The sequence below is a fragment of the Amblyomma mixtum genome, chromosome 3 (genome assembly GCF_055824585.1).
Source record: "Amblyomma mixtum isolate Tamu chromosome 3, ASM5582458v1, whole genome shotgun sequence".
Taxonomy (NCBI): Eukaryota; Metazoa; Arthropoda; class Arachnida; order Ixodida; family Ixodidae; genus Amblyomma; species Amblyomma mixtum.
This window is the reverse complement of record NC_143014.1, coordinates 231,048,006-231,073,362: the sequence shown is the minus strand read 5'-3', so window position 1 is coordinate 231,073,362 and position 25,357 is coordinate 231,048,006. Positions and strand designations below refer to the sequence as shown.

The 25,357-nt window shown below is 43.8% G+C and overlaps 1 protein-coding gene across 13 annotated transcripts in view; it reads right to left on the bottom strand.

Moving 5' to 3' along the window:
• LOC149353977 (little elongation complex subunit 2-like) overlaps positions 1-25,357 on the bottom strand; it is a 100,412-nt gene that overhangs the window by 63,008 nt on the left and 12,047 nt on the right. For 6 of the 13 annotated variants that reach the window (XR_016289622.1, XM_089577432.1, XM_089577431.1 and 3 more), the window contains exons 1-2: positions 8,796-8,949; positions 2,783-2,896 (exon numbers count right to left, since the gene is read on the bottom strand). Coding sequence is in view for 1 of the 13 variants with exons in the window: in XM_089577430.1 (XP_089433556.1) it covers positions 8,796-8,798 (3 nt within the window). In the remaining 12 variants the exon portion in view is untranslated. Of the gene's footprint in view, positions 1-2,782; positions 2,897-8,795; positions 9,028-23,142; positions 23,227-25,357 lie in introns of those variants that run through there. The other 7 variants (XR_016289619.1, XR_016289618.1, XR_016289616.1 and 4 more) reach the window with 4 other exon arrangements.

The following is a 25,357-nucleotide window of genomic DNA, read 5'->3' as shown; positions in this document are numbered from 1 at the left end:
AATGAACCAGTGTTATGTTGAAAAATGGTTGGTAACAGCTTCGGCAAATGTGGATGGGCATGAGATGGTAGCGATGTCATTGGAGAGGTCGTTCCAGTCTACAGAAACACGGTGAAAAAAAGAAGCGGCACAGGTAACAGTACGGCACAGGTTTGAAAAATTCTCCCGCCACAACCGTTGGCTCGTTTGTGGTGAAACCGCGCACAAAGCTTCCTTATTGTTGTCCGTTTAAGGCATAGTAAGTATAAAAGTGGTACTTACCAGGTTTGGTCACGCGAGATGCGAAACAAGAGGCACCCGTGTTGAGATCGAGCCGCCGTCATTGAATTTCTGCCAAAAGATACTTGTGGTGCCATCTGGCATCGCTGAAGGAAAGCGCCGCGAAAGCAGACGGCAGAAATACGAGGAGACAATGGACAACATATCTTTTGTTGATAAATCACCGTCAAGTCATTTCATTTGTTTACAATAGTTTTCAAAATGCGTTGGCCGAAAAATATTTCACGCGCTTAAGCAGACGACATGGCCCGAACGACGCATTCAAATCAAGCCGCCACGCTCGCTGCAGCGCTCGCCTCGGCGCTTCTGTCGCGGCGCTTTCCTTCAGCGATGCCAGATGGCGCCACCAGTACATTTCGGCAGAAATTCGATGACGACGGCTCGATCTCAACACGGGTGCTTCTTGTTTCGCATCTCGCGTGACCAAACCTGGTAAGTACCACTTTTATACTTACTATGCCTTAAAACAGACAACAATAAGGAAGCTTTGTGCGCGGTTTCACCACAAACGAGCCAACGGTTGTGGCGGGAGAATTTTTCAAACCTGTGCCGATAAAGTTGCAGAACACGATACATGTCACCCGGTGCATCACACATCGCTGCAGAAAGCATGCCAGCAATGCATTTGCATAGCAGGTGAACATCTGATGTGAATTCCTAGTACAGACACCGCTGCCTGCTGCCTCGGAGTGACAGCAGTTCTAGAGGAATTGAGAGATGTTGCTTGTAGTACTGCGCACTGCAAAACATCTTCGAAGAGTCATAATGGCCATACTTCTGGCACATTGTCCAAATCATCATTTTCAAGGTGCTTGTGACGTCTACTTAACGTGCAGGGACGGGAGCGCATGTGCGCTCTGTCTAAAGATAGGCGAAAATCCCAGCTTCACACGGTCTAAGAACTAATCCTCGCAGAACGATAACGGCTGCTTTTATCTTCAGTTTCAGTTTATTTCCCACAACAAGCACAGGGCATGTATGAGGTGTGGCGAGGGTGATGGGATAAAAGCTGCATCAAGGGCAGCTTGACTGGCCCCGTCTCCCCAGTCAGTAATGTGAGCAGAACATAACTTTAAACTCTGAAAGCTGCTGAGTAGCTGACGTGTTTATTATGTGAATGCTTCACCTGTGTGAGATTTTCGATCATACGACGCCATGATTATATGAGTTTCCCGCAGTTTAATGAAAGCCGTAGCATTGAAGTTATGTTCTCTCTCCCTCTCTCCACACACACGCACGCACGTGCACACACACACACACACACACACACACACGCACACGCACACGCACACACACACACACACATTCCTCCTCACAGAAGAAGCAATCTCAAAACAGAAAGACAGAGCTGGGTACTACTTTACAGATTACTATCAGTTTCTCTCTTTACAAACCATGAAAAACACAAAGCAGCATTATGATATAATAATACACTTCTTCTAATCACAGGTAAAGCCCCCAGTGAGAGAAAGAAAAGTCAAGGCTTGAAAGATACAGAACATTGAATTTTAAGGACCCAATTTTTTTTCAGCCCAACAGAAAGCTTGCCGTCTAAGTTGCTGTATTCCGCAATGATTTTGTTGAAAACACTAGAAAATTTTTATCGAGAATTTTTAAATCGGTGCATGCACCTGTTTTAATGTACCCCGATGCTGGGAACAATGATCAGATGTGACTGCACGTCAGCAAATGTGCTGCACCAAAAATTAATATAAATCTCACCCGCCAGACAGTAATAAGATTTATTTTTTTTGTATAGAGTAGCATCCATTTTAGTTTTCACACCCAAAGCTGCTATGGCACAGTGATGTACGCCTAATCAATGAAAGTTTAATTGGGCAGTGGTTGCCACCCTATCCAAGAAATTCGGAACACTGAGGCACCATCTAGTTACGAAAGCTAAAAGTGCACGGTCAACAATGCAAAGGGAGCATTGCTTTTCATCGAAGAGTGCAATGGAGAGAGCGTAAACTATAATAAAATATGACAAACACTCTTGAAACAAAAAAAAGAAACACAGTGAACTTAGACCAAATAAGCGATATTTTACCGATATGTGGTCACATGGTGGGCTACACTGATAATGGTGGGTTTCACTAAAAGATGGCTTTTTATGCGATTTTCAATGTCAAATTACAATTACAAATCCTTAATTCTTTGACATTGTAGAGCTCAATTCTTAAAACATGAGGCACGATCTTTTCATTTTCGCCATAACCTCACGAGACATCTTGGTCACTGGTCGGCTCCTTTAATAAAAAAAATCTTTCATTCAGTTTGAACTGACTCCTCTCCCAATTTGCAGACTGACACACTAATGTAAGGCTTGTTTTCATCACTTTTAAAAAACATGAAAACAGTATATTATGCTCATTGGCAGGCCTCCTTTACATCATAGTATTCCAATGCATTTCTCCACTCAGATATACTGGTATTTAGGTAGCTGAATGTTTCTACTGTGCACTATTGCACAATTCCCAATGAGAAAATGGCAGAGTCCTACCTTCCTCCTGCTGGTCTTCAATCCACTTCTGCACAGCCCTGTTGAGGAACCGCAAGTTCTAGTCACGAATTCCTCCCGAGGGCAGCACAGTGCCGAAGGAGATCAGACCACCTTCTGCAAGACGACGAAACAGTTTTCACAGCCCACTGACAATGGAAACAAAAATGCTGAGATTTTACCATATGGCAAAATGGTCAAGCATCATTTCAGCCTGCTAGAGCTCTTCAATGCAAACCTAGATCATTGCAATATGGACAACCTAGTGCCTTGCCAATTCAGCCCCTCCCTGAAGTGCAGACATTTAATTAGCTCAACTGCTTCATTATGAAGTGCATGGGGGAAGAAAGTTGATACAGCTTTTTGGTTTACCTTAATCATGCAATGTCTCATACCTCAGGCCATGGAGCTGCATTAAAAAAAAATAAATCTGGCTGTACAGCCAGAAAGTTCTAGGAGATATAGAGGCAGTGAGAAAGTGGTTACAATAAAGCTGCCAGCTGGCTTTCTGGATACAGAAAGGCTTTTAAATGTTATCCAATGACGACCAAGTGCCAAAAAAGTTTTCCTTAACCCCCCCTTTAATTTTGTGCATCTTGACAACTAAGAAGAAAAAGCCCTTCCAACTTAAGACCCTTTGTTTTTGGGTTTCACTTTTAAGAAATTTGGGGGGTAAAAATCAGTGACATTTTCTGACCTGAAATTCGAGTACAAACTAGGCTATTCAGAAAAGAGTTCGATAATCTGGGTAATTTTCTGCTAGAGAAAATTTTAACCATTTGATTTTCTGTTGGACATAGAATGCCCCATTTTGTGCTCATTATTTCATAAAAATACGCAAATTGCAAGTTGCACTAAAAACTGCACACCAAATAAGGTTTTTTCCTCATCTAAACTAAATATTTTGTCGTGTACGCTGCCAACTTCCTACAAAGCATTTTCACATCAGTGCAAGACCTGCCAGCCTTTATTTGTGTACTGCGAAAGCATTCAACATAACATCTATGCATATAGGGTGCATGCAAATAGTAGTCTGTCTCGGCTAAAGTGTTCATTTCCGTGTGCTTGTCAGGGAGGTTTCTGATATGTGCATGTGATGCGCAAGGACTTCGTTAAGCCAAAACTGAGGTATAAAATTACTTTGTTAAATCCCATTTTAAATGGCTAAGAGCCTTGCAGCAGCTTGTCGTTAGCATGGGAAGCACTTAATAGTAAAATGATGCCAGCAAGATGTGAGGTCAGTACCTGTGTTTTGTTTTCTCACTTCTTCATCCTGCTTTTTGAACTTAGCCTCAAATTAAGCTACATCATGAATAACGAGCAGTAAAAGAGGTTTAAGATCACCAGTTGAGTGAAGACACCCCTCTCTGATAAGCACAAGATATCCTCGAATTTTTTTGCAGTGTCTTCGGCTTAGTGCCGCGAAAAATCTATGTTGTCAAGAAGGCGTGTTTCCGGGCAGAAATCGGGTTTACCCCAATGTCACCAAATTTGTTCAAGATGCAAGAATATGACTGAAATCTGTGTTTTACCCAAAAGTAAATGGCCCTAAGTATAGCTTGCTCTGTTTTGTTTTCTCCCAATTTCTTAACCTGGGCTTATATTCTAATTTCATACTTGGCAGCGTGAAAAAACAGAACCAAAGCGAACGAGGAGACACAACACAGGCGCAGACTATCAACTGAATTTTTAAGTTGATAGTCTGCACCTGTGTTGTGTCTCCTTGTTCACTTTGGTCCTGTTTTTTCATGCTGCCAAGTATGAATCCTCACCAACTAGCCCAATTTTCTCTTCTTATTTTCCCATATTCTAACTTCAATCCTTCAAAAGATTCAAAGTATTCACTGATTAGCTGAATTGGGAGCAGTTGTGACTCTCAGATGCCACAAAAAGTGCAGTGATGCTGCAGTCATACTGTTTCCACCCGCGAGACAGAAGGCCTGAATTTTGCTGCAGCTCCTTACATCACTTTTTCAAACTAAAAGCACAACACACTCAAAATAAAAACTTTAGATTATTAAAATCATCTTCATCTCCATCAAATGCACCTGGAAATATAATTCTGCTTATGGGCTAAAAGAAACTAATTTTTTTACTGCTGCTTTTGACTGCAGCTAGTATGCAACTGCAGCAACTTCTATCTTGCTTTATCACCACAAGAGAAAATTGCTATGCCCCCGAGAATGCCCATATGGTAGCCGCATTTGCAGGGTGTGAGGCCACACAGGAAGAAATACAACACTGAACCGTACTTAATGGCTGACTCAACGACATTTTTCACTCTGCACAAGCACCACACCTACTTCTGCCGCTGTAGCCAATCAATCATTAATCAGTCGAAGGATCACGATCAGAATATGGGCTCTGCAAGAGTGCCATAAATACGACCATAAATAAAACATAAAACAGGGTGCTGCTACTGCAGGCTCAGAAGGGTATCACCTGTGCTCGCATGGACACCCCACTAATAGTTGCCCGAGGACCTAGCATGTCTGTTACTTCATAGTGTTGATACTGTTGTTTGATAGCATGAACATCAAAGAAATGATAACCTAGTCAATGACCTTAGAACTGAACTGAACAGGTGCAAACACAGTTTTAGCACGACAGAGTAATAACATCTGATGGAACCTTGTTTGCTCATTGTCACTGAAATTCTGACAACTAAAAACCGTGTAACAGTCATGGTGCTGGTGCTACCTGGAAAAAAAAAAGCCAACTTGAAGTGATTCTTACTGGTTTGTAGGGGCATGGTAATAGCAAAATTTAAAAATAAAATATTGTAAACTGCTTTTGCAAAACTGAAACTAGAGTAGAGGAAGCAACTTTCCCCCAAAAAGGCCTGTTTCAATGGTAGTTAAGTAATACATTAGATCTCCAAAAACTAGTCATGATGAACTGATAACATTGGTAAAGAGTGTGAAACAATGGCTTGCATAAAAGAACTTGAGAAAAAGGTGCCCGGCACTTTGCGTGTTCACAGCCTTAGTACAGGTCTCCCTCCGACGTCTATGTGCGCTATACGAGGGTCGTTTGATAAGTCTGGTAAAAATACGAGAGATGTTTTCTTCTAGGTGGCGCACGAGAAGCACACTTAATATGACGTCAGAATGTGTTTAGGCTGGTACCGACAGTTAGTAAGCTCTGGGCAGCCATTGGCGCCGAGCTGTGTGGTGATTCCTGAAAAAATAAAAAAATTTGAATTTCGAGCAGTGATCGAACATTTTTATTTAAAACAATGAACGGCTGCCCAAATTAAAGCCGATCTGAGCGAAGTTCACAGACACTCTGCACCATCACTGAAGACCATTTACTTCTGGATAAATGAATTCAAACATGGCCGAACTTCGACACAAGATGAAGCACGTCCTAGGCAGCCAGTGGAGGTGCCCACGCCAGAAATGATATCGACAATTCGTGGAATAATCATGGAAGACCGCCGAGTGAAGGTACGTCAGATAGCTGAAATTGTAGGAATCTCAAAAGGGAGTTTACAATATTCTTCATGAAAAATTGGAGATGAAGGAGGTCTGTGCACATTGGATGCCGCGACTGCTGACGATCGACCAAAGGTGTATGAGGACAGACATCTCGAAGGAGTGTTTATCGATGCTTGATCACAATCCTCAGGACTTTTGCCGTTGATTTGTGACAGCTGACGACACTTGGGTGCATCATTACACTGCAGAGTCTAAACAGCAGTCAAAGCAATAGACAGGGCCTGATGAAGGTGCACCAAAAAGGGCAAAGACTGTATGTTCAGCCAGTAAGGTGATGGCGACCGTCTTTTGGGATTCACATGAAATAATCTTTGTAGACTACTTACAAAACAGCAAAACCATAACAGGAGTATACTATGGGACACTCCCAGATCAACTGAAAAAATAACTGTGCACTAAACAACCTGGGTTAGCGCGGAAAAAAAGTCTTTCATCAAGGCGATGCTCCACCCCACAGATCCCTTGTTGCAATGGCCAAATTGCACGACTTAGGCTTTGAGGTAGTGCCTCACTCACCCTAATCTGCAGATTTGGCCCCATGCAACTTTTTCCGTTTTCCAAACCTAAAGAATTGGCTGGATGGAAAGAAATTTTTTTTCAGATGAAGAGATCACCTCAGTGGTGAATTACTACTTCAAGAGCCTCACACCATCCTTTTTTTTTTGAGAGAAAGAAAAAAATTGGAGCAGAACTGGAAGAAGTGCATGGAACTGGAAGGGGACTACGTTGAAAAATAAAATGTTTTCAGCAAAGTTGCTATCTTTCATTGATTTTTACCACACTCATCAAACGACCCTCATACTGCTCCCTGGATATGCTTAAAGGGACACTGAGGAGAAATTGAAGTTGGCTTGTATCGACAGAATACCAGCTCCTGATTACAAAAACGCCACTCATACTGACAACAAAGCTCTTGTAACATAGAAAAGAGCAAGAACCAAAATACAGGTATCGCCGCCACAGGCCAAACTCGCAAGTACAAGCGTCATGACGTCATATAACAAAACAGTGTTGCTAGAACCAATGGTTCTAGCAACGCTAGGACACGAGAAGCACAAATCACTGAGGCGCAGCCAATGCATGCGCAAATCTCCTTGACGTCGCCAGATGGCGCCACGTGCCGGGCAGCTACGCGCTCGCCTGAAGCATCGGGACCAATCAGCGCCTGCTCGCCGGCGTTAGGCGGGCTCCCGGTATTCCGCTAGCGGTATCAAGGTACACGGTATGCTAAAGGTATCTATTTGCGAGAACTTCGTTGACGACTTCGAGAACGAGATCCATCGTAACGCTCGCAAAACGCCGGTGCAAACGTCAGCGAAGCGACTGTAGAGACGGCCGCAATAGCCGATAGATGCCTTCAACGTGCGGCCGGCGGTAGCTTTCTTTTCGGCTGCTGCTAGGCCGCACTGCTGGCCGCGAGAAATCACGGTGTCTGCATCACGTCATGTCACGTCATGTTTACGTCACTTAGTCCTCTGTCGTCATAGCCGAATCCCAAGTTTGAATCACAGCGGCGGGAAAAACCTTTTCAACTTCGAATCGAAATTTCTTAGAAATAAATGCATTTTTCGCTGCCGGCCAAGTGGCAACAAAGCCATGACATGCCGAACTATCGGATTTTGCTATAAAAAATATATTAATAGTGCTCTCCTCAGTGTCCCTTTAATGCTTCACAGTAACTGGCTGATGGGATGTTTTGTAGTGTAGCAAGAGAGCTCACAGTTACTTCTAGTAATTTGCGTGCAAGGTCATTCAAATCAGGCGAGAGCATTTTGTTTTATGAGCATGCACCAAGATCCTAGCACACACGCTTTTTATGTAGACAGTGAAGCAAGCGCCTGCCATTGTTGCATGCTGTGTTTATGTCTTGGGACAACGCTACTTGCAAGGTAAACAAATGGGTGCTCAAGGCTGTGAGCGCAGTTGTGGAATCAATTCAAGACACACTGACCCACACCTATGCAATTTTTTCCTGATGACTAAATGATAGGTAGGTAGATACATGGAGTTCAACATTGCGAAGCTGCATGCAAGTTAGAAGGGATAATGCGGTGAAGGGCCGTGGATTAATTTCGATTGCCTGGAGTTCTTTAACGTGTACTCCCATTTCACAGCACTCAAGTATTTTTGCTATTCTGCCTCTACAAAAATGCAGCCTCTGTGGCCAGGATTTGATCCTGAGACCTTGGACTGAGCAGCCCAGTGCCAAAGGCACTGAGCCATAGTGGCAGGTTCAACTCTGAGCAAGCTTCTTATGCAAAAGACTGACTGTCACAGAAACAAGCAGCAAGGCAATAAATAGAAACAAGGAAAATGCAAGCACTTAATGCCACAGTGAATCATGCCACACCTAATAACCTGCTGCCTGTCTCAGTTTTGTGCACTAGAACACGCACAAGTACAAGATACGCTTTGCTTTAAGGTAAGTGGTTCGTCAGAGACTGGCTCATGAGAAAATACTTGGATAAACTGGTCCGATGTTAAAAAAAATTCAGAGTGAGAGAGAGAAGACAGACCATCCTTTCTGAAGGGCAGCAGCCAAGTCGTCCCGTGCTAGTCCATCAGCAGGGTCTCCACATCCAACACCACGCTGGCGTAACACGAGCGAGCAAGCTCTTGGTCAATCGATGGCGCTACCACTGTCTCCATTATATCGTCTTTCATCCTTGCCCCACCCTCTTACGCCTCCTTTCCATACCATTTCCATGTGGGCGCAACAGGAACAGAATCACCACCTCTCCCACGGAACTGCACCAGGAATCACCAGGAGACACAGGTCATCACGACAGTCACAGCTACTAACAAACGAGTGATTTGTAATCTGAAACACTCCTGAAGTTGAGCAACTCACCAATCTGTTAGCAAACAAAAAATTGACTGTGGTTTAACTGTGGTTGACCTAAAGGAATGCAAAAGCACATTGCTTCTTCCTCGCCTTCTTGCTCTCTCCTTAGCTTTATCCATAGTGAGACTGTTCAGACGAGCCGAAGCGCACCGGTATATACCCTGAGGCATCACCTCCTCTCCCGGAGCGAGCGCTGGCGAGAGGGAGGAGCAAGTGCCCTCTATCGCGCTGCTAGGTGATGGTGAGGGGGCGGAGCGAGCACGCGCTCTTGCGTTGCAGGGACGCGCGGCGGCGGCTCAAGGTCAGCGAGCTACGGCGCGACGGCGGCCATCCAAGGTCTCACTTTGGCTGTCAGAGTGTTGCTTTCACAACAAAAAAACAAGCCCACCCCTTTTTAGGTGCCCTAGTGTTCATCATCTCCACATGCCATTCCTTTTAAATACAGCTCTGGTCAGGGCCTCTTAATGCATGCAGAGCCGTTAGCCTTGGACTGCACTGAACAAATGCTCATAAATCAACTTAAAACAGCCTCCCCCCTTCTTCCCCTCCCCCTTTTTTTTCCTTGCCCAAATCTCTGCGCTCTAGCACAACCACCAAGGGGTATTTCTCTGTACACAAAAGCGGTTGTGGTTTCATGGGGTTTAATGTACTGAAGCAACTTGCACTATGAGGGACACCGTAGTGGAGGGCTCAAGATAATTTCAATCACTTGGGGTTCTTTAAGGGCACTGACATCACTCAGCACACGAGCCTCTAGTATTTTACCTCTACCAAAATGTGTCTCCAGTGGCTGAGTTCAAACCCACAACTTTCGAGTAGCAGACGAGCACCATAACCACTCAGCCACTGTGGCGGCTTCTTCACACAGAAGTACCATTGAACAAATGAACACCAAAGAAGCAATAATAGTAAATGAAGCTTGCTCTTTTTTTTTTTCAAAAAGTGTTCTTGCATAAGAAGTGTATGTTGTGTCCAAAAGCTGACTGAATAAATCTTGCATTCAACACAAGAAGTGTATGTCGCGTCCCAAAGCTGACTGAATAAATCTTGCATTCAACACAGACACAATCCAAGAAAATGTAAGTTCTGGTAGCATGTAAGTACATATACAGCCAAACCTTGCTATATTGAAATGGCTTATATAAATGGCTACTCTCCTCCCCCAAAGAAGCACATGTATTTGATATCCCATTTTTACAAAGTGAAATTTTTCTACGAAGGAATATAATGAACTTCAAGTCAGCCCCATTCCCCGTTTCACACTGATTACATCGATTTTCAGCAGCACTTAACTTTTCCATATTCATTTGACGCAGCTGCAAATCTTGCACATACTTCACTCTGCTTGACACTGCACAAAATGTGCTGAAAAGTTTTCCTTCCCTTAGCGAGGCATGACAAAATTTTGAAAGCGTTGAACCTATCTTCGCCAAAACTTGGGTACGTGGCGGGACGCCTGTCTCCCCCAAAAATTTTGAAGCCGCATCAAAAATTAAATCTTACTGTTCCAGTGTGACAAACGCAAGCAGCAGAAAGAAAGATGACAGGGGCAATTTTTTTGCATTCCTTTTTTCTTTTACAAATGCATATTCTCAAATATTCTAGAATTAAGTACATTGCCCTGTAACCATATTCATTAACTTGACATTATGAAAAGAAGGTGTAGATCTTTCTGTCCCTTGTCTTCACCATGCTAGAACAATATGATAAACAAAAACCAACTAAAAAAATTACCAAGTGCTCCCCCTTAAACCAATGATGATGAGATTTCCTAATAATGCAGCCTGTATTAGGCCCCTGGCTGGTAAGCAAGTATGTGAAGCTCATGCCCAGCAGGATCTTTGTCCTTTTATTTTTTCTGTATTCATAGAAATAAATAATTACCTCCCCATCCCCCTTTTCCATGCCGCCCTACCATGAATGTCCTAGTGCTGACCCTGCACACCGCCCAATTGAACGATGTTGCATAGAGCAGTGTACAAAGTCAAGTTGCCAAGGTCATGAATGCTTCTCAGGTGCCATGTGCAATACAGGTTCCGTTTACGTGGCGTGGTCGCATGGTTTGGCTGTTTGGCAGTGTGTTTGGTGTGCCTGACAATATTGATATTCCGCTGGTTTCACAAGGCTAAGATTAGCGAGATCAGTAAAAAAGAAACGAAAGCACAAGACAATATACGGTGCCCAAAAGGTGGCCATAACCAGTTGCATCGAGTACAAAAAAATGATAGACAGCGAAGGACTTTGACCTAGTTGATAATGTTGTCTACAGCCCTCGGCAACAAACAAGCAATACCGTGTAAACTCGTGTGCGGGCTGCATTTAATTTTTAATTCTGGTGCAAAATTTGAATGTACAGCCCACACACAAACTAAAAAAAAGTAAAACCATATTTTTTTGTCAATTATTCCAAAACGGTGGTTGTAGCCCATACATGAGATTACACGGTAACTAACGCTGCCCCCACAGAGTGAAAAGAACTAGAAAGAATCTGAGATCCTTTGTCCTTGAAGCATTTGAATGCCACTTAATTTTTTTTTTTTGCCTTCAGTTTGGTGCGGCTATTCTCCACATGACAATGCTGCCATGCAGTGAAGTTTGGTTCACTTTATGGGGTTTAGCGTCCCAAACTGACTCAGGCTATGAGAAGCACTGTAGTAAAGGGCTCCATAAATTTCGACCACCTGGGGTTCTGAAACGTGTACTGACATCGCAATGTACACGGGCCTCTAGAATTTCGCCTCCATTAAAATTCAACCGTCACGGCCAGGATCGAACCCGCATCTTTCGGGTCAGCAGCCGAGCACCATAACCACTGAGCCACTGCGGCGGCCATGTAGGGAAGCGTTGTCGCCAGCAAAAGTCATGTGGGGAAGCCGACAAGAAAAGGTACTTCTGTCAAAATCACCTTCACGTGCCATCTTTCAGAGCAGCCAGTACAGGCTTCACCACCTACAAAATGCAGTTAAATATTCTCAGTAGGTCTGTTCTTGTCATCTGCAGCATTAATTCTCCAAGATCTGCTTTAATAGGCACCGAAGCAAATACCGGCCGCAGAAAAAACAGGCACGCATTGGTGAGGCTGACAGGGTCGGCTAGTGTAACCTTTACTTGGCTGCAAAGAGGGTGCTCGGAGCGTGTGCTGAAGACCTCCACAAAAGACATTGGCGTCACACTAAACGTAGCTAGGTTGCCCTCTATTTATTTATTTGTTCATTTATTTGAATTTCCTGCAGCGCCGTGACAGCATAATTGCAGAGGGGGATACATACTACATACATGTCGAACAAACAACATGGGCTACCCAATCAGTGATACATGGCAATGAAGAAGGAAATAGAAAGAAAGTAGTGGCATCAACTGTGTGTACACATGTCATGTTTACTGGGGTACCAGTGCAAAACAGAGAAAAGGCGATAAAGTATAAGTGAGCATTCACGGACGCCTCAGGCTCGACAACAGTGCACGAAAAGCATACTCAGACCGACATTCAACAACAGCATGAGGCAGCTTATTCCATTTATTGATGGTATGCAGAAAGAAAGAGTGCTTGAAAGCATCAGTACGACATTGCGTCTCACGTATTTTTCATTCATGATCGCGCCGTTTCGATGCAAAATAGGGTGGCAGCAAATATGTTTTAGGGTTTATGGCAGTTTTATTAAAATAAATGTGGTAGAGAAATTCTAGTTTAATCTGTAGTCGGCACCCCTTAAGGGAGTTCCACTCCAAATCCTGCTTAATGCTGCTACTACGAACATCAAAACTATAGCTGTTAGTAACAAACCACGCTGCACGATTCTGAACTCGCTCCAGAATAGCACAGTGGGTTCCGGCTTGACGATCCCATACAGCACAGGCAGACTCCATGATTCATCTGATGTTAGTAAAATATAAAAGCTCCTTAACCTTTTGAGGAGCATCCCTAAAAATTCCTTTTTAAAAAATTTAACATTCTCGATGCCTTTGTTGCTACGTAATCAACCTGTTTTCTCCAGGTAAGGTCAGTCGAAAAGTAAATACCAAGATATTTGTAATCCGACACTTTAGATAAAAGCTGCTCATTTAAAACATACTCCGAGTCAATTGGAGTGCGCCTGCGCGTAAAGGAAACACAGTAGCATTTAGCCCTATTCCAAGACATGCTCCATTTTTCGCACCATTGTTGAATGCGGTCTAGGTTTTGTTGAAGGTAATCTGTGTCACATGGAGCTTTAATTGAGTGATACAAAACACAGTCATCGGCGTGCAACCGCACCCGGCAATTGGAGGCATGTAACTGGTGGCAATATATGGTGGCATGTAAAACTGTTCGCATGCGACAGTTGTGGCTAAGGTCACCTACGGTTGTAATGAAGCAGCAGCTATAGCGAAGAGATTCATCATCATCATCACCCACCTGACTATGTCCACTGCAGGGCAAAGGCCTCTCCCATGTCTCTAAAATTAACCGTGTCCTTCGCCAGTTGCGGCCACCGTATTCCCACAAACTTCTTAATCTCGCCTGCCCACCTAACTGGGATAGCAGTATTTGTAAATAAATAGATGTCTGTTGACCGCTTTGCGCAAGAATTGTCTAATCATGTATTTTCTTATTAATAGCACACTTTTGTTTATGTAAAATGTCCGATTCACACTTGTTTATGCACTCTCCTACTGTTTTATCTGTTTTCCATCCTCTGTACCACTCCTGCAATGTCCTAACTGGGATAGCAGTATTTATTAATAAATAAATAAATAAACTTTCTGCCGCCCCTGCTGCGCTTGCCTTCTCTTGGAATCCACTCTGTTACCCTTAAGGACCAGTGGTTATCTTGCCTTTGCATTACATGCCCTGCCCAAGCCCACTTCTTCCCCTTGATTTCGACTAGGATGTCATTAACCCGCGTTTGTTCCCTCACTCACTCCGCCCTCTTCCGATCTCTTAATGTTGCGCCTATCATTTTTCTTTCCATAGCTCTCTGCGTTGTCCTTAAGCTGAACCCTCTTTGTTAGCCTCCACGTTTCTGCCCCATAGGTGAGTACCGGTAAGATACAGATGTTGTATACTTTTCTCTTGAGGGATATTGGTAAACTGCCATTCATGATCTGAGAGAATCTGTCATATATGTGCTCTATCGCATTCTTATTCTTCTAGTTATTTCCCTCTCATGATCCGGATCAGCTGTCACTACCTGCCCTAAACAGACATATTCTCTTAATACTTCCAGCACTTCACCATCAATTGCGAACTGCTGTTCTCTTGCTAGACTAATGAATATTACTTTGGTTTTCTGTGTGTTAATTTTTAGCCCCACCGTTCTGCTCTGCCTGTCTAACTCATTGATCCTGCTTTGCAGTTCATGTCCTGAGTGACTTAGCAAGGCAATGTCATCAGCGAATCACAGATTACTTAGGTATTCTCCATTAACTGTTACCCCAACTGCTCCCATTTCAGGCCCTGGAATACCTCCTGTAAGCAGGCAGTGAAGAGCATTGGCGAGATTGTGTCTCCCTGCCTGACACCTTTCCTTATTGGAATTTTATTGCTGACTTTATGGAGGACTATGGTAGCTGTGCAATCGTTATAAATATCTTGCAATATTTTCACATAACACTCATAACGAAGAGATTACGAGCCCTCTTTGACTTTATAACGAGGTTCAACTGAAGTGACATTTCAGCTAGAATTGAGTAGTGTCAAACAGCAACAAAATAAAATAATTCAACACTGAAGCTGCACATGGAGTACCCCCGAAACAAATGCACCAAAGGAGCAGCTCACATTGTAAATATGCCAACTCATGCCCACCAGCAACATACCATATAAACGAGTGTAAGGACCGCACTTTTTTTCCAGATTCGAGGGCCAATTTTCGGGACGCAGCCCATATATGCGATGTGTGAAAAAAAAAATATTTTTCTGAAGTAAAACACACCAATCGGGGAATGAGCAGCATTTATTTTACGCTCAAAGGTCACCCGCAGAGACTTCGTACTCTGAGCTGGTGCTGTGCTCTGGTGCATGCTCATCCCACAAAACGTTGCGTAGCCATTGTTCCTAACTTCCATCACATAGCAGAGCAGCTCTTCTTCAGGTTCAGGAAACTTGCACGACTTGCCTCAGAAAGCGCGCTTTTTGCAGCTTGTGTTCCTCCATGTATCCTTTTGGTTGCACCATTGTCAGATGCACTTCTCGCCCACGTTGAATTTCCTGCCTGCCACATGCTTGCCGTGTTCAGCAGCAAACTTCCAGCCACGTAGCTATATTAAGGTGCTTGCCCATCGTGCTAAAACTGCAATGCTTGGTGGCAGCACACATAAGCCACAACTCTCGTCCCTTTGACAGCCACAAGAAGCTGAAGCTGGCGATACTGACATCGAAATGGATAGCGGGGGAGCTTGAAGCAGAGAAAAAGTTGACAACAGTGGATGGATGGATGGACGGACAGATGGACGGATAGAAGATAGGAGCATCCCCTTTGAAACGGGATGGTGGCAATGGCCACCATGCTTGGCTTTTTTTTCTTTATTTTTGTTTAACTGTGTTGTAAATTGTCATTAAAATTCATCTCTTCGCCATTTTGCCCTAAGAGACTGTTTGTGCTTTTCCATGTATATCTGCCCTTCGTTTAACCATATCCACAGGTATTTGTATGCGGCCACTCTGGGCATTTCGTGGCCTTGTATTGAAGCACCTGATCAGTTGTATAGCTGAAAATCATCACACCTGACTTAGTTGTGCTAAAACTGAAACCTAGAGCATCTCCTTTGTCTCCACAACAATTAACCAAAGTTTGTAAATCTTCCTGGCTATCTGCTAACAGTACAATATCGTCTGCATACACTAAACCCGGGAGCCGCTGCTCAACTACATTTCTGCCTAATCTGCACGACAGATTATAACCTAGACTACTTTCTTGTAGCCTTCTCTCCATATTTATCACATAAAGCATTAACAGAAGCGGTGATAGAGGACACCCGTGCCTTAATCCTTTGTGTACCCCCACAGTTGTGGTACTTTTTATTCCTTCCCATGTAATTTCAACTTTATTATCTGAGTAGATTTCCTGTAGAAAATTGGTTACCTCATAACTGATACCTAAATCTTTTAATATGTTCCACGGGAGTTCCCTCTTCACGTTCTCGTATGCACTGACTATGTCCAGAAGGGCTAAATACAGAGGTCTGTTTTCTGCCTAAGCTATTTCTATGCATTGGGTTAGCACAAACAGGCTATCATCTAAGCGCCTACCCCTTCTGAACCTGCTCCAATGTTCGAGTATCCTATTACTTTCTACCCATGACTGCATTTTTGATTTCCCCGCCTGCATCGCCAGCCTGAATATAACAGATGTTATCGCAATCGGACGGTAGGATTTTATGTTCATCTCATCTCCTTTCCCTTTATAAATCATGTTCATTTTACTCTGTCTTCAGCTGTGCAGAATTTGCTTATTTGTTATGACTGTCTCCAATAATGCTATTATGAGTGTTTCCTTGCTTCTTGGGCCAAGTTCATTAATCAGCTTAAATGGAATTTCGTCCATACCTGCCGATGTGGTTTTAGGAATATTTGCTTCCGCCTTTTTCCAGTTAAGACTAGTCAGTTCTAAGCTATTCTCTATTGTGCTGCCCTGTGTTGCTCCCTCCCTTGGGGAGATTACCCCATTGTCGTTGCTAAATGACGCAGCTATAACTGACGTAATGTAGATCACAGCATCGTCTCCCTCTAACCATTTTCCCTCAGCATCTTTAATCTGTTCCTGCTTCCTTTGATTTGTTTTTCCTAACCAGCTTATACGGTTCCAGAATTTTCTTGGCCCCTCTTTATTTGCATCGCGAGCTTCAGCCAGCCATTTATCAGAGGACTGCTTTATTTTAGCCTGGACTAGGACCTGAACTTGCTGTTTCTTTTGTCGATAAGATTCCTATTTTTCACCTATTTCCTCTTCAGATAACTGCGCCTTCTTTGCTTCTCTGTGTTCCCTTGAAGCCACCCGTCGCTGTTCGATGGCCTCCTTAATTTCCATATTCCACCAGCTTCGTGGCTTCCTCTTTCCTCTCCAGCGGTTTACTCCTTTCACTTGTTTCATTTTTGTAGCGATGAGCAGTTCTAACTGATTATAATCCCATTTTTTAATAGGGCGTTTCTCGATTACTTCCTGTATGTCATCTGCTATTAGCGCTATTTGTTCGTCGTTTAATTTTCTGTTGACTTTTTGACTTCGCTGCATTCCTCTTTTGACTAGGGCTCCCAACTGTAGACTGATACGTTTATGATCACTTCTTAGGCTGTACTTCCCCTCTTCGTCTATTTCCATTATTGCGAGCTTGCTATAGATGCCCTGCGACATTAGCCAGTAGTCAATAGTTGTCTGCCTGTTACGGGATTCCCACGTGATTTGTCCCTCACATTTAGTTCCTCTATTGACAATAACTAGGTTGTGCCGCTCACACAAGTCTAGCATTAACTTCCCGTTACAATCTGTGTATCCATCCAGATCTTCGATGTGGCCATTTATGTCTCCAAGCAGAATAATATCGTCACCGTCTCCAAACAGCTTTATATCGTCATTGAGGCACTTAACTAGATCCTTGTTTTCTTGCCTGCATTTGTCCCTGGTCCCTAAATAAACTACCCCTAGCCATGTCCTTTTACCAGCAATTGTACCTGATACCCAGACATGTTCTTTGCAAGTTGATTTCATTCTTTGCCAATTTGTTCCTTGATGTATCAGCATACCTACTCCTCCTCCCTTTTTCTCCGTTGTTGTTCTTTTGCACCATTCCCAGACATAGCCATCGATTAAAGGTGGATCTTCTAGATCCCTCAGATGTGTCTCGCATAGAGCGTACACACCTACTTCTTCGTCCTTTAACTGCTGTTCTATTTCTAGCCATTTCACTCTCTTTCTACCTCCTTGCATGTTTATGTAACTGATCCTAGCGCTAAATTTCTTTTTTGTAGTTTTCTATCTGGGCCTCCTAGTAGTCATTTTGCTGGGCTCAGCCACCATTGCTACATTTACTACTTCGCTTCTACCCACCCCTATGCCCTGAGCCACCGTGGACCCCCTAAAAAAGCTACCGCTCGGCCTCCCAGGTGCCAGTCTATCTCTTCTCCTACCCTTCCGCTGAAATGGATGCCATCTCATCTAAAGCCTCTGCCCAAACCTGCTCTGTGCACTTCCTTGTTTATGTCTACCACCTTAAAGCCGTTCTCGAGGCTTAACGTCCTTATCTCTCGATTAAGAGTAACAACGTCGTTGGCAACCTCTCCGTTCCTTCCTTGCACCTCCAGCACAGTGCACACCACGATCTGCGCTTGCTGTGTTATTGCCCTTATACTGTCAACTCCCTCAGCTAATCTCTCCACTACTTGTGACCCGCCACGGTGGCTCAGTGGTTACGGTGCTCGGCTGCTGAACCGAAGGACGCGGGTTCGATCCCGGCCGCAGCGGCTGAATTTCGATGGAGGCAAAATTCTAGAGGCCCATGTACTGTGCGATGTCAGTGCACGTTAAAGAACCCCAGGTGGTCGAAATTTCCGGAGCTCTTCACTACGGCGTCCCTCATAGCCTGAGTCGCTTTGGGACGTTAAACCCCAATAAACCAAACCAAACCACTACTTGTACGGCGTCACCATTCAGGACATCGTTTAGCCCCGCCACTACCACTACCAAGTTACACCTTGCAACATTCTCAGAAAGTTCCCTTTTTGCCTCTCTCAGTACCTCCTCCATTGTCCTCCCTGGGAATACTCCGACTGCTACCCACCTATCACCCTTTACACGCTCTATTATAGCTCTTTTGCAGCTCCTCATGTTTCAGTCACCAGCGATAAGCACTAGGGTGCTCCCCCCTCCCTCCTAACTTCCAGATTTTGCTCTCTTATCAGTGACTGTGACCTCATTCCTCAGGTTTAGCTTGGTCCCCTTCTCTCCATCAACTCCCGATTTCCTAGCTGCCACCTGAGCGTAGCTTCCTATCTGGACCTGCCCGCCTTACTTTCTTGTCGCTGTCCATGCCAGTGCAAGCCCCATCCACGTGGCTGGCACTGGAATATCAGCTAATGTGGCTTCCAATGGCGGTGTCAGCCATTTTTGCTTCCAGCTGACCAAGCTGTGCTTGAAGTTTGTGCTTCTCTGCCCTCTCTACCTGTAGCCCTCTTTCTAGAGCATCCTTACATAACACTAGTTTGGTGTTCGCTTGGTCAGACCTGCCCAGGCGTGCACCTAATATGCAGCATTTGCACATAAAATCCGCACCTTCAGCCTCCTCTACCAATTCGAACCACGTTTCCTTCAAATTCACCGATGCCTCACACTCCTTGCATTTGACCATCAGTTGCTTGACCAATTTAGCAGCACTCGATTATTGCTACTGGAAAGTGCCAGAATATCTACAGGCTCAAAAAAAAAAAAAAAAGCCACTTAAAAACACATGCTCAAATAAAATTCTTCCTACTGCAAATGCCGATCACTTAGACAAATAACTACCTTTCTAAAACATTAACTAAAGAATGAGGAGTGAAAAAATATAGCTGCCGGCCAGAATCGAACTGGCCTTTATAGGTCACTCACCTAAATTCTACTCTTTAGCCTGCACTTCCCCTAACTAGACTAAATCTACAAGCACCCTACTTTCAAAATATTAAAAGAAAGTACTCATCTATTTGACGGAGTCACCTCGCTCTCGCAGTCGTCAGAATGTGTCACTGCGACCTGCCACTGAAAATGTGACAAGCGGCCTCGGGTGCCATATGTGGGTTGCACCTGGAAGCTGCTGTGTGTGTGCGTGCATTTTGACGCTAGCTATTCCAGCGTGGCTTGCGGAAAGTTAGGGTGTGGCCCTTACAATAATCTTTTTAATATTTCTTTCAGAAAAACAGGATGTAGCCCATACATGGGTGCAGCCTTCAGATGCGTTTATATGGTATTTATCACTGCAATCAATGACTCGAAGACAACATTAACAAGGGCCTAAAAGATAACCTAAATCTCCGACAAGTGCCCCAGAAAAGTATGCATGGCATTTCGTATGCCTGGGGTCCATTTTTGGTACCATTGCTTCCAAGGCATACTTAAAGAGGCCATGAAACCCACGTTTTGAATACAAACTGCTTATTGCAATTTATTCTATCAAAATTACGACTCCTCAAAACCTGATCGAGTTCATTTTGTGCAGTAGGCATTTTTAAAATAAATTTTTTCTTGTCTGTTTTAGAAGCAGCTAGCTGGTCTGGCACCTTCTGATTGCTGACATCACAGGTATACCTGCCCTGAATAGTCTTCTACACGCTGCTCACTATGTCAAGATGCTCGGACAATGGCTGCTACTCGCAAAGCTTTTTCATTCGGCAAAATAAAAATTTTCCTTTTTCTTCTGGAAGCCTTCACGGTGGTATACAGTCAAACCTCGATATAACAAACACGCATATAATGAATGATTGAATATATCGAATTCTTCCAAAATATTTTTGTCAAACACTTGTATTTTTAACTTCCTATCGCGAATGCGGTTCGGCATAAAACGGATATAATGAACTTCGCAACGCGAAGCACTACCTCACTTTAATAGATGGAGGCAGGCTTCGTTGCACTACAAGTGTGTTATGCGACGCAGCAAACGTTCCGGACTACCTGGCAGGCGCTGACAGCGCCGCCACAGATGCCACGTTGGCATTGAGAGTTGACAGCCAAAGAAATCGTTCGCATCTCACAATCGCTGACAGTGCCGCTTCAGCAGCGGCTCGATCGAATGTTGCTTTTGGCCTTTTGCATCTTTTGCATTTTAGTGTTAGCAGAGCAGTGGCGTGGCCGTTGTAGCGTTTTGTGGAGGCTGCGTCAGTGGTCGTGTCGAGTGTGGTGCGCAGGTGTGTGTAGTGCTGTGATGGTGGTGAACGTGAAAAAAAGAGTAGCACTGACGTTAAAGACCACGCTCGAGATAATTCAGCGTGTGGAGAACGGCGAAAAGAAGTGCGTTCTTGTAGACTTATTTGGCATCCCAAGGAGCACTTTGAGTACCATTCTGAAGAACAAAGCTGTCATCAAGGCACAAGCACAAGAGACCACATGGACAAGTGCGCAGCGTCTTCGGCCCCCCGCATTCAGCGACGTGGAGAAGGTGCTCTATAAATGGTTTCTAGATGTCAGAGCTCGAAACATACTGGTGTCGGGACCGATGCTTCAACAAAAAGCGAAAGACTTTGCCTGTATCTTTGATGCGAAAAACTTTATCGCTAGCTCCGGATGGCTGCAAAGGTAGGACATCGTAGGCAAAACGATCTCTGGCGAAAGTGAGACAGTTAACTGCGAGAGAATCAAAAAGTGATTGGAAGAGGAGTGGCCGCAAATCCGTGCAAAATATTAGCCCAAGGACATCTTTAATGTAGATGAAACGGGCCTATTTTGGCAGATGCTACCCAGGCATACCCTTGACGCGCGTGGAGAGCCGTGCCATGGCGGGAAGCAAGGAAAAGCCCGGATCACTGTTTTGCTTGCCACCAACATGGACGGCACTGTGAAGCTGCGACCCTTTGTCATTGGGAGATTTAAAACCACGAGATGCAAGAAAGGGGGCCGCATACTCAGTATGCTTCCAACAAGAGCAAAGTGTGCATCCTCGCTGATAACTGTACCGCACACAACACAGATGTCGCACTCAATAACATTGAAGTTCACTTTCTTCCATCTAACTCGACAGCCAAGCTGCAGCCTTTAGATCAAGGCGCCATCAGGGCCTTCAAGGCAGTTTACAAGAGGAGACTGATTGAAACACTTCTCGTGAAGCTTCGTATGAAGCAGGACTCGAAGATCGACTTGCTGAGAGCAATCCAGATGCTTAAAGCGGCATGGGACAACGTGAAAGGCGAAATGATTGCAAACTGCTTTTGGCACGCAGGTTTTGTTTCAGCAGAGGCTCGTGCATCAAGTGACCGTGGTGACAATCCCGACGAAGCAGAAGCAGAGCTCCGCGAGCTCGATGAGGCCTGGAACGATTTTTCGCGTCTTCTTGGTGACATGCCTGCAACAATGACTGTAGAAGACTTTATAAATGGCGACGCCATCGCAGCGACCATGGCTGTACTGACGGACTTTGAAATCATTGTAGAAGTCTATGAACATCCTGCAGCCAAAGCTCAGGCTGACCCTGTAGACGATGAAAACATTACAACTTCACAAGAAGCGCTTGCTGCATTGGATTTACCATGCCGCCACTGCAGTGCTATTGAGGGCAGTGGGTGTGCCCTTGTTGAGTGTTTGCAAACTGTGGAACAGGGCGTGATACAGAACGCGATCAACACAAAAAAGCATGCCGCAATAATGCAGTTCTTTGCATCTAAATAAAAGGACGTGACCCAAGTAAGCACCCTCCGAGTTGCTGTGTCTTCTCTGATTGAATTTTGCTGCTCTTGCATGCATTTTCTATGAAATTATATATCACAAATTATGGATATAGTGAACTATTTACCGATTTTTTAACTGTTTGTTATAATGAGGTTTCACTGTATACGCACACTCAATGATCCTTGGAAAAGTGGGTATGTTTGCAGCACCTGTCTTGAGACTGCCAAGGAAGCAGAGATTGCTAGACGTATGTTGTATTATTACATCATATATTAGAAGTACATTGTGCGCCAAACACGCAGGTAAGGTATATGTTTGTTGAAAAATTATTCCTCCCTCAAAATGCCGACACCACAGACACCGGATTTTCTGGGTGATGTGGCTTTTAGCGTGCTCACGTTAAAAAAATAATACTATGCCTGTTTTAAGATATCGCATTGTTACTGATGATACTGAGCACCATTTGATATTGTGGCAGGTGTTTCAACGGCATTCAGGCTTGTTACTTTATCCGGTCATGCTCAAGAACAAATACTCTGAATTTCATCCACCAAGCACTGCTACAGTTCACCTGGAGCTGGTCTCAGTGCATTCACACCAGCAGAGCACCCATGTATCACTATTTGGTGCCTTCCTGCCACAACAGCTAACAAGTTCACAATGGAAAGTGAAAAAAAAAATGTTTCTCACCTTAAAAGGTTTGTTCTGTGGCAGCATTGAAGGCACCGGCAATGACAGCACACAGTTCAGCTCAGGTTGCACCAGTCTTCCAGCCTGCATATGCCAGCTAGATTTAATTTCTGCTAGGCAGCGGTTCAACTCTGCCAAACAGAGTTTCACATAGCAAAAGCTACATAAGCCTGGAAAAACATGGTTTATCTTTGGTACATTTTTTATTGCTTCCTAAATCCCCCCCCCCACTTCACAGTCGCTTGATCGCCTTCAATGTTTGGCTTGATAATGACAAAGACTGACCGATGGCCAGTAAAGTAGCTAGCCGCCGTTTAGATTGTGGACACGCAGTAATTAGACGTGAAAGTTTCTTATTGGTAGACTAAGTCAGTAGTAATCCCCTACTGCATAGTCCAAACATTAGGATCCGAGGCTGACTAAGTCAAGTGCACAGCTCTGGTTTATACACCCCATACCTGGTGTCACAACTGTGAACTGAATCATGTGATATGTGATTACCACATGGCTTGCTCACGGCCTCTACCAACAACTTGCAAGGTCAAAATTCGATGCCAAAGTTCAATATCAAATGCCAAGCTCAAGGTCAAAGGTGGTCCACTAAGTGGACCACACATGGATAGGTATATGTGGACAGCAGCACTAGCCGATTTATCTCAAGGTCGTTTCAAGGTCATTTGGAGACTTGCGGGAAAATGCGTCCCAGCTATAGTAGTGTAGCTTTCACTACAAAATCAGGTAGCTGTAGGTTAAGCGCACTGCCTGCTACACTTCCAAACATTTACCATGAGGGTTAGTCCTCATCACTGTCACTCACACTGCCGGCCCTTAGCATTCTTTTGTGTCTATAAAGCCACAAAAGCTAAATAAAACACACTAAACTAACAGGAAATTCAACATGGCAGCCCCTGCACCATGAAAGAAATCAATGCCAGTAACACGCTGTTTATTTTAAAAAAAATTTTAGACTTTGCTCCTACGAAAAAATTGGCTGGAAACATGCATCAATCCCATAGAAAAGCTACAGATTCCCAAAAAATTTAAAAATAAGCTCGAATGCTTGAAGCCTGAAAAATCTGCAGGGGGCTGCAGTGGCTTCGATCATTTTGGCTTCAACCAGATAACAAGCTTGTACTGGTGATTATGGTTTATCTAGTGCAAGCAGCATGTTTTTTACTGAGAAAATATTTCTGAATAAAGTCAGGGACAACCTTCAGGAGAAATGAGGTACTATCCATACAATAAGAATGTTCAGACAAAATTCGAATTTCCTGGACAACTCTGAAGGGTTCGCAGGTGTGCAATATAAGATCAAAGCTACAAAGCAAGGTATAACACTTAGATCACAGTTGTAATTCAGTAAAAAGCATGAAATGTTATCACACAAGACTCATTATTTCAAACTCACTTAATTCAATATTAAATACTGGTTCATTCAAGCTGACCGTGTTGTCTCCTCAACACCAAGTCTATTAAAAAGGCTCTCCTACATTTGGACTTCACATTATTTAAACAAATTTCTGATTCCCTTCAATTTCAAATTATTGGGAGTTGACTGAATATAAATCGAGAAGTTGCACATTCCTCCTTTATAACCAGTGTAACTCTATGCAGAAATTTGTAACACAGCTTATAAGTGAAAGACAAGGCTAAAAATGCAGATGCTGCTGAGTTTGCTATTTTGAAATAGCCCTGAAAAATGATTGTGCATGGTATCCGCCACACTTTTTGACAAGGAGAAAGAGACGTGAATACTGGCCTTGTTTTTTCTGCCAATGGTTCTTTCACACTCAGCATTGCTGCGTCGGAGTGTCAAAATCCCACCCACCTATCTTTGAAAGCCATATGTTGAAAGTTGCCAAACCGAAATCACTTTTTATCGATTTGTTCAAGCTAGATTATTAGCTCTAGGAGTTCTCCCAACTTCCAGAAAGGACTTGCTGTTGCCAATGAAAAACAAGTCAGCCTACATATGAAGTGGCTACAAACGCAATGATAGTATCTTTTTTTTTAGCAGGATGTACAGAAATCAATATATTCGTATGGTTGCAATTACATTAATTGTAAATGAACCCTAAAAACTGGGCAGATTACAATAAAATGGTAGAACTTGGCTGTATGCCACACATGGCACCACACTAATTGGATTTTTAATTATCAGCTACTCGAATCATGGTTTTCGACAAGGCGGAATGGAACTTAGCATGGGCTCTAT